We start from the raw sequence: 14790 nt of genomic DNA, 5'->3' as shown, positions 1-14790 counted from the left end.
GTATGTACCAGTATATTCTCTGTGCACCGCACAGATATACATGCCACGGTGGGCCCGGGCCCAGTAGGTAGGGACAAACGAAGTCGGCACCAGACAACAGAACTGTGCCTGTACCAGCATAATCTCTGTGCACGGCACAGATACATGACACAGCATAGTATCAAGCATTCATTGGTGGAACCAATCCACCGAAAAATCTAATAGACCCTCCCTTTCCGTCCACAACCCATCAGATGGCCCATAATCAAACGGGCTCCACATGGGCCCCAGACATGACAAAGAGTTTTAAGGACTGGTTCTCCCTCCCAATTGATATTGTCAAAGGTAACAGAATATTTCTGTTTAGATCGGGACCATCAAATCAGAATCTACACGAATATTAAAGGATACGGTGCAATTTACGGGCTGTATTAGCACGGATTTTGATCGAACGGTCCATATCTAAACAGAATAATTCAATAACCGTAGAGGATATGGATTCCCTCCCTCCTCCTGTGTGAATAGGGGTGTCAATTGGTACGATACGGGTAGGGTGGAACTATCGTTATACTCATACCCACTAAGAATTGACCTTACTCGTACTTTACCCATACCCGTTAAAAATTTGTCTTATCCTACCAGGGGCAGAACTAGAATATTGAGATGACGGGGGCTAGAAAACAAATAATAGTGTAATTTTATTTTATAGAGGGGGCTAAAAGTATTAATACATATAAAAATTATAAAATTCAATAGACAAAATTACAAATTTTCAATAGACGGGGATAGCTAAGCCTCCTTTTGAAACCATTACCTTCCGCCCCTGTATCCTACCCTATTCATACCTGTTAAGATTAGTGAGTAACGAAATGGTAATAAACGAATAACGAATAATACAAATAATAGTTTTGTTATTTTTACAAATAAACCATTAAAACATATCATGTCATACATATGCAATCACAATTACTAATATAAGATTAAAATATAAATCGACAATTAATTGTAAGTAATAATTTTTTATTAAGCCAAAAAAAACAAAATCATAAATATCTCTTCTAACAAATTCAATTCCTTAGCTAAATAATAAAACATTCAAATAAAAAAGTAAAATATTTAGCATAATATTCTTCTTATGATATAATTTATTTTATATAATTACCCGTTATCCAACGGATACGAAATAACTTTTACCTGTATCCATATCCGTTTATTTAACGAAATAAAATCATTACCTATACTTATACCCAATAAGTTAACAAAAAAACAATCTTACCCATACCCGTCTTATCAAATACAATACGGGTAGGGTAAACGGGTGTCATTGACACCCGAATTTAATGTCAGGCTGCAATGAAATCATTACCTTCTGAGATAAAAATACAGCGAAAGGATATTTCTTGTTATGGTCTCAAGAAAGCCAGTTAAACTAACCTTAATTAATAAAATTTAAAGCTTTTTAACTGTTACATTGTGTTAGCAAGCCAATTTATGAAAAAATCAATTGGTGCCGGAGAACACAAGATTCCTTAAAGTTAACAAAACTGTCTCACTTTGATTCCTTCAAAAACCTTCTCGTCTACTGGAACTAAAAAAGTATTTCAGCAATGACACCAAGTTACTGTCACTACAAACATTCATGTTAAGGCTCTTCAAATCCACAGTTGTCATGCAAAGATACCATTTTGCACATAACCCCCAAACACTAGTTATTTATAAAACATACACCATTCCCACCTCAAGTAAAGAAGCAGGCGGCACTTTAAGCGCCACATCAGGCCCTCTACAATTTCTCCTCAAAAAGTTGTACCCAAAATCAATTGCCAATTTTTTTATCACTGATGAACCTGGTTTTGTCTGCACATGTGAATGCCCCAAAATAAATGCCATACCAGATTCCTTTGCCTCGTACAACTCTTCGAGCTCATCTCGTATCAGTTTGTCCATTTCATAACTATTATCCTTCTCTATCAAGAACCTGACTTTTTTCTTTTTGACTGGTTGCTGTACCGGTTCTATTGAATCCTCGTCGGATTCTATCTCAAATGAGATGCTCGACCTTTTACAAGTACCGATTACTGTCAGAGTGGAATCATCTTCATGAACTGGTTGATCTTGTTGGAAGCTTTTTTTCGTCCCCTCAAGTCTTATAAAGTCAGATAAGCTGTCAAATAGTTCTGACTCGAAAGAATCAACATCTTGGTGCACATCTCGGTACCCATACCTCACAATGCATCGGTATGACCTGTGCATGGTGTAAAAGTCATAGTTTAGTATATGCTATAGCAGTCTGCATATGCCAATATTACCATGATGGCAGAGAGTTGCCATTATTAATCTAGCACCGTTTGATCAATATGACATGGATTACGTGCATTACAATGAGGCAACGGGGGCGGGGATATTTCTAAATTTAGGATAACTGTCCAATTTAGGTTGTACAGCTCATGCATAGAATGGTATGTTTGCTGGTCATCATTTTGTAATGGCAGCTTACTTGGAGTCTGTGCTGCAATGTTTTGGTAGAACCGGACAAGGTTATAGCTAATTTTGGCATGCTCACCTGACATTTGGCAAGATAATTACCAGTACCAGACTCTGGAAGCATGAGCACCACAGTGGCTGGTATTTATAGGTACCTGATGGTCAGGCCAATACAGGTACCAAAAAAGACTCCACAGCTGGGCTCAGTATTGTATTTGTGAAAAACACTTTGGCACAATACTCTTCACGTACCTGTGGTTGGGAGGCCCGACCCGGCCCACCAAGAATCGCTCAGTAGGAGGCACATATGGCACCGGTACCCATTTGACACAGACAAAAACCAATACTTTATGAAAAGCTGGCAAGTTCGTGACAAATCTTGAGAAATTAGCTGGCACGCCAGATATTATATCGGTATACACAAGGCCAATTCCAGGTACCCGCACAATCCCTAGTTTATCTCCCAAGGCAAGCAACCAATCCAGCGTCACCTTGTTCTGTATATCATACTCGTATATTTTTATAGTTGCATAATGCCATGTGAACATGACAGTTACTAAAATCAGGGATAGCAAGATCGGAAGCCACGCTCCATCAAGAAACTTTATGAGAGAGGCTGAGAAATAGAGAGCCTCGATTGAACCGAAAAAGAGAAGGAAGCATAAGGCAAGTATAGGCGGCTTTTGCCAGCACAGAATTATTACGAGTGATGTTAGACATGTCGTGACAAGCATGACAGTTATTACAGCTAGGCCTGCAGTAAAAAAAATAAAAAAAATTAAGTAATTTGTATTGTGAGCAGGACGACAGAAAGTATTGGAAAAATGAAAAAAATAAAGTGAATTTGAAAAGATGATAAGCTAGGAGACTCATTTTTGCTTTTTGTTCCTCAAGCTTTTAGTTAAAACATTTTTAGCCACCAAAATTCCAATTTCTATCATTTTGGTCCCGGCTGTTATCTTCCAACAATCCAACCAAAAAATATGTATAAATTTGGTTGACCTGCCTGTAAATCAATTCAATTTGACAGAGGGTTGATCTATCAATGCTTTCCACTTCAGCTTCCAAGTATGATAAATTTCAGATATTATTTAAAATATAATGGTGAGAACCAGAATCTTGGTCATCATATCATTCAAGGCCAAAATAGGGAAACATTTTAAAATGAGTGATAATTTTCAGCGAGTGTTGTTTATTTACTAAGGAAGCAACTGATACCATTCCCAACAAACCCATCTTATTTGTATTACTTTCTAACCAACCCATGAAAAAAAATTAAACAAATGAATAATTGAATATTGGGCACAACTTATCTTGTCCTGTAGTTTAAGAGGAGAACCTACAAAATCTTATCCTTCACTCGTTTTTACCTTTTCTTATTTAAAAAAATAATCTTTGTTTTCTTAGTATATCCAATAATTCAGTAGGCAAAATGTCACCTCAGGACAATACCATACAGTACTATGTTATGTAATATTAAAATAATGCCAACGAAGAAGATATTTTGCCAAATACAATTTACACCAATATTGTCACTTTGCCTTCTTTCTTTTGGATTATATATACTTTTTGTTTAATTTAACTCATGATAATGGCCTACTGTATTTACTTTGTAACACTAGAACACAAATAATACCAACAAAAAATGATTCTACATAAAACTTGCATGTAATAACATGTGGTTTACCCTACTTTCTTTCAGATATAAGAGCATTTTAGTATCAAATTGTACCTAGAAAAAAGCTGCACTTAAATGAAGTAATAAAAACTACTGCTCCAAAGATGAAAAAATCTCCCCTGAGTTACTGTAACTGTTTTTCTTTATAGATCTTTACCTAGTTGTCAGTCTCTGGTATATGGCTCATTTTTTTATTATGATGATATACATTACCATATCTAATAAACTAGAATATTGAATAAATGAAGTGATTGATAGAGTTGAGTACCTGAAGCATTGCTTATATGCTTGGTGTTTCTAAATCCGACAGTGACGGCTATGCAGAGAATCATAAGTATCCAGTTGATTTCAGGGATGTAAATCTGGCCATGAATTTTGTTGGAGGTATGGACAATTTTAACCCTGGGAAAACAGCTCAGCGACTGGCTCTGATTTATTATTGAAAAGGTTCCAGTTATTATTGCTTGGCTACCAACTACAGATGCTAATATTGCCACCACCAGTACAGGCCACCTCACACTCTCTACAAAAAGGTTCAATAAAACAAATCAAAAATTTAGGTTTATATAAAATATCCATGACTTGCGAATCTTTTTTCACATGATAACAAGCAAATTGGGACCGTTCAATATAAGAGCACATCAGGAGAGAAATCAGAAAGGAACCTGGAACAGAGACATAAAAGCCGATTTGGTAGGTTGAGTGAATTTTATGATGCCTTGACAAGTAGGCAGCTTGGCCCATGTATGCCAGAATAAGTGCCGGGTAAACAACTGATGTGAATGCAATCTGAATAATAAAAATATAGAAAGAAGAAAGATGAATATTAGAAAAAGCAGAACGTTGCAAAATGATATCATCTGATCAAGCATTGCAATCCCTCTGCAGTATAAAAATTGCATTAAGAAATGTTTGCCATTCATTTGCTTTTGAATTTCCTAGAGAAAATGAGGCAGTGAAAATGCAATTCAGATTACAGGAGGGCTTTTTTGCAAAACATCCCAAAGATTCACATTACCTGGATGGCAGTATATGAAAAATGACCAAGATCAGCAAACATAGCCTCCGATCCTACAGTTAAGCATAAACCATTATTTTATGAACATAGTATATAGTTTATATAATTTCCAATATTTTTTCTTTGATTTTGTTTCTACCTGTCATGCAAAGTAGGATTCCACCAAGAGACATCCAGCCAGACTTCTTTGTTTTCTTCAAGAAAATGTACATGTAATATGGTGAAATTGCTTGATAGATCTTAGGGTTCCAGTGGAGGATGTTATAGATTCCAAGGGCACTAATGCATACTAGCCAAGCCAGAATTACTGGGGCGAAGAGAAATCCGATCCGATGAGTGCCGAAATGTTGGAGTGCAAAGAGACATACCAATATGAAGCATGTTATTGGAATAACCGCATCTACAATTTGCAAATGGAACATTTTAGAAATGCAACAGCATTAATGCTAATTACATCGGGTCAAATTGAGGTCTTAAAAGAGCTTGTTTTAAGATAATTTTGCAAAAAAATTGAAACTGGAAGCCCATTAAGTGACCCAACAAAATTATAGTGTGATGTTTAGGTACTACTGATTACCATGTTGAGAGTAATAGTTCAAGAAAAGTAGGATGAGCTGATGCCTGATTGTGTAATTATGCTTAATTACTAATAAATTTGGGGGTATCAGGTAGAGAACACAAAATAGAACATTATGATGTTTAAAAGAGAAGAATATAAATCTTACACTCATGATGGTTCCTTGACATAGACAGCTCAAGCCCTGATACAGCAGAAAACACTACAAAAAAAAGGGAAGATGATTGTCAAATAAATGAAAAAAAAAAAAAAATTAGCTAACTTTTGTTATTAATCAAATAAGACATGGCAAAAATGAATTTACCAGATATAGCCGGGGTAAGAACGCCATCTCCAATAACCATACATGTACCGAGCATGACCACTACTAAAAGAGCTATATGCAGATTCCTGTGTTTCTCAAGCCAAATCTTCATACGAGATGAGTGCTTTGTTTCTTTTGGGTACTCCAATTTGTAAGTGGAGAGCTCTTCATCTGCCACCTGGCGGTTCGGCAGCAGACACACATTTGTGTGCCTACATATTGACGAATACAGCGCGAATGTACCACCTGCCAATATTAATATACACACTTAAAAGCCAATAATTTGCAACACAGTCCATATAAGAATTAATGTTTCATTCATTCCCCCACTAATTAAATAACTTAAAATCAAATGTCCTTCTAAAGCATAAGAGCATTGAGGGCAGTGGGGCAGGGCAATGAGGAGCACCTTAGGTTTCTCCTTTTAACTAAAAAGAGAAAGACAAATAAACAACTATCTTCAGTTGGGGGCAGTTTGGGGATTTTTCAGTAAATCTGGATTGTTGGAGTGATACGGAAAGATAATTTTATATTCATATATGATATATAAAAATAGAAAGCACAAAATGTATTTCAAAATTAAATTCACCTTCGCCATTGTCGTCGGCACGAAGAACTATGAATACATACTTGAGGAGGGGTATAAGTGTCAGGGTCCAAAATACAAAGGAAAGAACACCATAAACCTCTTCATTTGTCTCAGAATGTGTTATATCTTCAGCAAATGTACTCTTGTAGACATACAAGGGCGAAATACTCAAATCGCCGTAAACTACTCCAAGGCTCTGATATGCTAATAATAATGTTCTTCGCCATGAATCTTTCTAAATAATTTAAGACAAAAAAGATATTAAACGAACAAATTTAGACTTGAAAAGAAATTGATGTAATGCACTCATCTGAACTACAACTGACCAATTAATTTTGCTGCATTTTATTTTCTAGAACAATTTTATGCGAACATTTTGAGGGCATAAAAAGATAATACTACCACTGATATTGATAATTTCCTCATAGGATTGAACAAAAAAGGATAATTTAAAGTAAGTAATCAGCTCACCACTCGAGTTTTAGCAATATTCCCACATTCCGGGTCCATTTTCAAGCTAGAAATATTATTTCAATCAACACACATCGTTTGTACCGCGCCTCATAATTAAAGCTTCTCCCTTTGAAGTTAACTGCAAAATAAAAAAGAAAAAGAAAAAGAAAAAACGCAAACCATAATCAAAACCACGACAATGCAGACCTCTAAATTTCAGTAAGCACAGTAAATATTAATGGAATAAAAGAACTTGTTTCAGAACAAAAGAGAGATTGTGAGCATACAGGTAAGAACTGGTTTGGCAATGTAGACTGAAGAGAAGAGAAGAGAAGAGAAGAGAAGAGAGAGATAAAGGAGGGTAACAAAAGAGAGGGGCCCCGTTTGTATTGGAATTAATTAGTGAGATCCAAAGAAGGAAGCAAAGCCACGTGAGAGGCAAATACTCTTAACATGCTCGCTCTCTCTCTCTCTCTCTCTCTCTCTCATCCCTGCGCCAAGCCGCCAACCACTAAATTCTCGTACCATGCATTCTTTCAATATTTAACCAACGGTTAAAATGTAAAACAAAAAGTTGGTAACTTTTGCACAGTAAACAAGAAAATAAATTAAACTAGAACGCTCTTCCCTGGATAAGACACAACACGAGAATAGAGAGATGAAAAGCAGTTTGGAATCTTTGAACACACCAAACTCACCGAACGCGTGAAATAATGGAACAGGGGTCCCAAAAGGGCCAAAACCCATTTAACTACAAAAGGCGCAAATTTTGTGATAGCCAGGGGAGGCTGGATTTGGGAGGCAAACTGTTTGCCTAACTTCACTAATAAACAATAATTATAGTCTATAGTGATATCTTTTCTAATGTCATCTCCAAATCAGCATCTTCTTTTTTATTTACAACAATTGAAATCGTAGAGTAACAAATCTCTACTAGACGCTTCGTTGGGACAGTAGCAACCTTAAAAATCGAATCTTTATAAATAAATAAAAGCCAATTGTTTATACATCAAAACAACAGTGGGGAATGAAGATCGGATCTCTTATCTTACCTTATTTTAATGCTCGAAGCTTCTACAATATCTTTTAGACCATCTCATTATACTTTATGATTCCTATCTAGATCGGTGGCCTATAATGGCGATATCTATCTCTGCCTCAAAAATGAATGTGCCTACTGAAACGATTAGTTGTCTTAAATCGAGAGATTGTAAGATAAGAAATAAACAATTGGAAAAATCAGGTTTCGCAGGCGGGAATGCGTCAATAAATAAATAATAAATGTAGCATTTTGTTGGGTATGGTTATAATATTTTGATTAACAACGTAACTAAATTGAAAACTATAATCGATGAAAGTTTGTTCCAGCTACAGACGCGTGTTTTGCGGAACAAAATATATTATCTTGCTTTTGCTTTGCAAAAGAAAAAGATGGTGGAGAATTGAGGTAGACGAATCCGTGAAAGCTGATCAGGCCCCCACTACTTGTCGTTACATATTGAAATCCATTGAACATATACAAACCGTTACATCAAGAACACGAGTTCCATGGAGGTTCATTTCAACTGTAACAGGCGTTTTAAATTGTATGAAAAATAATTATTATCAATTTCATTGGTATCATAAATTTTGGACCTCATCTAATTTTTAATTTTTGAATCTGTTACTATGTACAGAATTTTTTCATGTGAAAAGAATTAAGATCATATGCGTAGCAAATGTGGGACCGAAAATAAAAGGTTAAAATATTCCTTATCTGTAAATTATTTCTGTACAATTTAAAATAGTGGAAAAACTGGTTACGTTCTATCCAGAATCGTGTGGGGCCTATCTTCCAAGGTCTCAGACCTTTTTTTTTTTTTTTTGAAAACTTGGTAGTAGTTATCAAGGTTCGTGAGGGGGAATCGAACTCTCGACCTTTGGGTATAACAATTCTAGGATATTTTCCTAGCCAATTGTAGAAAACATTTTTTACGGAATGGATCATTGAAAATATTTTTAAATCAAATGAGAAACTTACTAATAAAAAATAGGGATCGACTAATTATCCCCCAGCCAATTTCCCCCATTCATCCCCCAGTCAATAACTACTTGTGGGGACCATTAACTAAATGTACTATATTAATTACTTAGAGGACCACTTAATATTTGATAGATACCAAGTATTTCGAACAAAAAACTGGACACATCATACACACATCTTCTAGACATTTTTAGAGTTGGGTTTTTTTACTCCGTTCAATCTCGTCAATATTTCTAACAATATGTGAGAAAATTTGGAAATCTAAAACCATGGACGTCTTCTACGTAATTTTCTTTTTTCAAATGAGATCCATGATGACGTACTTTCGGGTTGTCCGTCGTGCAAGTATTCATACCTCGTCATGCAAGTATTCATACATAGTCGTGAATATCTTGTCGTGTAAGTATTCATATCTTGTAATGCATGTGTATATAATTCATGTCTGAAGTGTTTCTACCTGACATATTTTATCAATTTTTTTCCATACGACACAGGATGATGTCTGAAAATATTAATATTAAGTAGTGCAAGTATTTTATACATCGTCATGCAAGTCTAAATAGTTCATTTGTTAAGTATTAGTAACTAACAGAATCTATGAAATTTTTATTTTTATTTCCATATGGCACGAGATGATATATGAAAGTATTAATTTCAAATATACAAGTATTCATACCTTGTCATGCAAATGTTAATAGTTTATGTATCAAGTGTTTTATCTAAAATATTTTATCAACAATATATTTTTTTTTGACATCAGATGACGTTTGAAAGTACTAAAATAAAGTATGCAAGTATTCATACATTTTCTTTTCATGAAAGTGTAAATAGTTCATGTATCAAGTATATCTATCTAACAATTTTTTTTTCATATGGCATTAGATGATATCTGAAAGTATTAATATAAAATATTGTAAGTATTCATACATCGTCATGCAAGTGTGAATAATTCATGTATCAAGTGTTTTTATCTAACAAATTATATCATTTTTTTCACATGACACTAGATGATGTTTGAAAGTATTAATATCAAGTATTCATACATTATCATGCAAGTGTGAATAGTTCGTGTATCAAGTGTTTGTATCTAACAAATTCTATCATTTTTTTTTCATATAGCACTAGATAATGTTTGAAAGTATTAATATCTAGTATTGCAAGTATTCATACCTCGTCATGCAAGTGTAAATAATTCATGTATCATGTGTTTGTATCTAACATATTTTCTATATTTTATATCTAACATATTTTCTATATTTTATTAGATGATGTTTAAAAGTATTAATGTCAAGTATTGTAAGTATTCATACTTATAACTGAAGTATGAATTGTTATGTTGGAAAGTATCTTAATTTAATATTTTTTACAAATTACTATGTTTGATGCTTGATTGTATTAATACGTAATATGAAAAATATTCATATCACGTCGAACAAATATTTTTTCCTTATGTATGACGTTTGAAAGTGTTATTATTAAGTGTTATAAATAATCATACTCATAATGTAAGTATTCATAATTTATACGCGGCAGCCAAAGTTAAAAAAAAAAGATATAATTTTATTAGAATATTTCCTAAAAGAAAAAAAATATATAATATTTGAAGTCATCATCTACTGCAACTGTCGATGTCAGTATTTTTATTTCTATCCTTGTTAAAAAAAACTAAACTGTTATTATAACATTCGAGTATCAATTCCAATAATACTGCACCTTGAATCAATTATCAAATATGATAAATTTTTCACAACAATATTTTTCGAAAAAAAAAATACATGAATTAAACAAGTTGCAAAAATCATGATAAGTATGAGACAGAGATAGAATATACATGTTTCTGAAAAATTGAAGTGGAAGAGAGCCAATTGAAAATAAATCACACACATGGAAAAATCTGAGTAGGGAATCATCGGTACCAAATTTGTACTGTTAACTCAAATCTAAAAATTTGCCTAAATGGCTTGATTACTCTTTACCTCCCATTATGACGAGACCCGCCATGATATTGGCAAGCCCACAGTGCATTTAGTCGCTAGCTCAGGAGAACTCAAATGAACAACAATGACGAAAATGGAGGAACCCAGTTATATCCGAATGGAGAGAACAAACAAAATGAATCAAAACCACTTCTCATATGTGAAAAGAATCGATTTTTTTTTCTCTGACATGATCTCCATTCTAGCTGGAATTGCACTCTCCATTTCTGAGCTGAAAATTATTTTTTCTGCACCTGGGACTCCTTTGCTGAAGCAGCATTGGATCTTTCCGGTGATCTTGGTGAGGATCTGGGCCTTCCCACTAGACTTCTACTCGAAAGACTGGAACTTGCGCTGATGATACATCCTGTTCTTTCCGATCAATATCTCTTCGTCGAGGAGCCTCTACATTTCGGTTAGAGATGAGACTACGGAGGACGAATCGGAGGTGAGATCGGAGAAGAGATCGGACACATGGTGGTTGAAGGAGGAGAGATTGGAGGGATCATGACGGTAATGGAGAAGGAAAAGGAAAAAGGCGGAGAAATGAATAGGAAGGAGATAGAAGACAAATGGAGAGAGAGAGAGATTAATTAATCAGTTAAGTTGTTAGTAATGAGTCGGGAGAAAACTGGAGGAAAAAAATCTTTTCTCTAAAAAATAATTGTAGACACGGCATTAGCGTCGTTAAATGGTCTTGTATAAAATATAAAATTAAATGCAAAGATCATTTGATGCTTTGTGAAAAAAAAAATTGATTTGGCGAAATACATTATTACAATTCTTTATTTGTATTAGAATGTTTGGATATACTTTTTGCTATATAAAGATGTTCAGTCAAGGACAATCTCCAACCTCTACTAAACTGGAGAATCCATATCCTCCGAGTTAACACAATATTTATGTTTAGATCTGGATCGTCCGATCAGAGTCCAGACTAATTTGGTTCAAAGTGGAATGCACAAGGTCTCTTTAATATTCGTGCAAATTCTGATCGGATAGTTCGGATCTAGACAGAAATATTTTGTTATCTTAGATGATATGAATTCTAAACTGGATACATCAGTACTGTCAGTCACTACAGCGTTTTACACAGATTTATCCACAAAATGAGAGCAATCTAAAAAATTAATTGACAAGGTTTGAACCATCAACGGAAATTTGTGGCCAATTAGTCTCTTTCACACCGTTGGTGTTAAAACATGTACAGGCCGGTGAAGACTCAACTACAAAGATATAAATAAAAGGGAAAATTTCTAGTGTGCTTATCTAAACTTTTGAAATAGCTAATATTCTCATCAAAACACTGTAATAATAAATATCTCCATACAAATTTAACATTATTTTTTTTATCCCCTTTTAACTACTTAATATTTTATTTAATCATTTTAAAAATTAGATTGACCAATATACCCTTTGATTTTGAATGGACATATCCATTATTTCTTAAAAACATCTTTCTCTCTTCCTCTATGAAATCATCTCCCTCCTCTGTTTTTCTTCTTGTTCCCTGTTAATATCCCCTTCCCTCCCAATTCTATAATGTGTTGAAGTATTACTTGTGAATTGTGATTAGTCATTTAGTTTAGATCTTGATTTTCTAACTAGAGAAGAACATAAACGATTGTAGAAAATTGGTGCTGTAATAGGAAGGGAGACAAAATTTGGCTGAGATCACCTCCGCCAGAAAACTAAACAAGTTGACAAATTTGATGTGATGATACAATTATAAATTTTTACTACAATTATAGATTAATAAAGACATCGCTTGGCCAAGCTTTTTCCAAAAGAGTACCGATTAATGCAAAAGTTCATTTTTGATAGCAATTAATTAAATAGACGAATAGCGATTTGATTTTGATCGAGATTTTATTTGATGTGATGAAAGACTCGTCTGACGAGGATAATATTACATTCTTTATTCAAACCTTGATAAAGTCTCCTTGCAAGAAAACGGATGCGCGTGCTAACGGCTTTCGCGCTAGCGCTAGTGTGCTCAATCCGTTGCTACCTTAGCGACTTCACGAGGGACTCATACTGCTCGATTGTGAAGTCGCGACTCTTGCCGCTCGATTGTTTACCAAGTGTCACATTGCTCATGATGGATTCCATGAGCCACGGTTGATTTGGGAAGAGCTGTTAAGAAATAATAGAGATGGTGAGAGAGATGGAATTGAGGTAGGAAGAAAGAAGTCACTAAAACATAATGAAGATGTCCATTTAAAATTAGAGGTACATTAGTCAATTTAATTTTTAAAATAATTAAATAAAATATTAAATAGTTAAAAGGAATAAAAGAAATAACGTTCAATTTGTATAGATATATTAGATATTATAGTGTTTTGATAAGAATATTGGTTATTTTGAAAATTTAGATGAGCACACTAAAAAATTTTCCTAAATAAAAATCGACACGTGGACAACATATCTGCAAATCATAACTTCATTTTATTAATTACTTGTTTGAGATTTTAATATTGCGTGTATGCCACTCGGAAGGAGAAAGAAGCCAAGTCGGGCATGCTAGCTAACCATTCACTTAACGAAAGATATTATTATTATTATTATTAGTAAAAATTTGAGATCAAGTCATTCAATTATTATCTACGAAGTATTATCTTTTTCGGATTTCGAATCTATAAATTTTCATATGAAAAACATTGTTTTTGCCATTAGACTGAATGATAATTCTCTATATTTTTTTACAATGTGATGTGATACAATCTTTTCCATTCTCAATTCTGACAATTTATAAAAAATACCTTATTATTATAATCTTGTAGAGTAGAACTAGAGTGTGCTTAAGTTCATCAAACCTCTTGGTGAACTCAAGTCATCAATCAAATTAGTTTTAAATGACAAATTCGAACCGTTGAAACCTGCATATCTTACGAGTGATGCGTCTACATGTGAAAATTTTAAACATTCAAATTAATTTAGTATAAAGTCAATCGATCGAAATTAGAAAGTTAATAAATTAATTTTAATGCATTCATTTTTTGAATATTTTTTGACTGCTTGATTCTATAGTAAATTAATTTGAATGTTTAAAATTTTCACATTTAGACGCATCACTCGTAAGGTATGCGGGTTTCAACAGTTCGGACTCATCATTTGAAACCGATTTGACGGATTTTAGACTTGAGTTCACCAAGGGACTTGGTAAACTTAAGAACACCATAGTTCTACTCATGATTGTATTATTAGAGTAGAACTAGGGTATTCTTGAGTTCACCTCTAAAACTCATCGAATCGGTTTTAAATGATGAATCTGAACTGTTGAAGCCCGTTTATCTTACGAGTCATGCGTCCATATGTAAAACAATTTAATTTTGAAATTAATTTTGCATATAATCAAGTGGTCAAAAAACGTTCAAAAATTGAATGCATTAAAATTAATTTATTAACCTTTGAATTTTGACCGTTTGACTTTATATTAAATTAATTCGAAGGTTTAAAATTTTCACATATAAACACATCACTCGGTAGGCGGGTTTCAATAGTTCGGATTCGTTATTTAAAGCCGATTCGATGTGTTTTAGACTTGAGTTCACCAAATAACTTTGTGAACTTAAGAACACCCTAGTTCTACTCGTATTATTATATACAAGGATGATTATTATTATTATTATTATATAATTATTTACTAATGTTCATATCATTATTTGGAGGGCCACGTATTTTTTTTATAATCCTATTTGAATTGCTC

General features: G+C 33.8%; 1 protein-coding gene across 1 annotated transcript; it reads right to left on the bottom strand.

Moving 5' to 3' along the window:
• Window positions 1-1511: 1511 nt before the first annotated feature.
• KT2 (potassium transporter 2) lies at window positions 1512-7582 on the bottom strand. The gene is made up of 11 exons (XM_078303651.1): window positions 7370-7582; window positions 7101-7221; window positions 6630-6864; window positions 6041-6286; window positions 5885-5938; window positions 5299-5559; window positions 5160-5212; window positions 4807-4930; window positions 4410-4664; window positions 2716-3217; window positions 1512-2224 (listed from the first exon to the last, which is right to left on the bottom strand). The coding sequence occupies exons 2-11, from the start codon at window positions 7137-7139 to the stop codon at window positions 1693-1695; spliced, it is 2301 nt and encodes a 766-aa protein (XP_078159777.1). The 5' UTR covers window positions 7140-7221; window positions 7370-7582; the 3' UTR covers window positions 1512-1692.
• Window positions 7583-14790: the final 7208 nt, after the last annotated feature.

This window comes from Carex rostrata, chromosome 6 (assembly GCF_964058835.1).
Source record: "Carex rostrata chromosome 6, lpCarRost1.2, whole genome shotgun sequence".
NCBI lineage: Eukaryota > Viridiplantae > Streptophyta > Magnoliopsida > Poales > Cyperaceae > Carex > Carex rostrata.
This window is presented reverse-complemented; position numbering and strand designations above follow the sequence as displayed.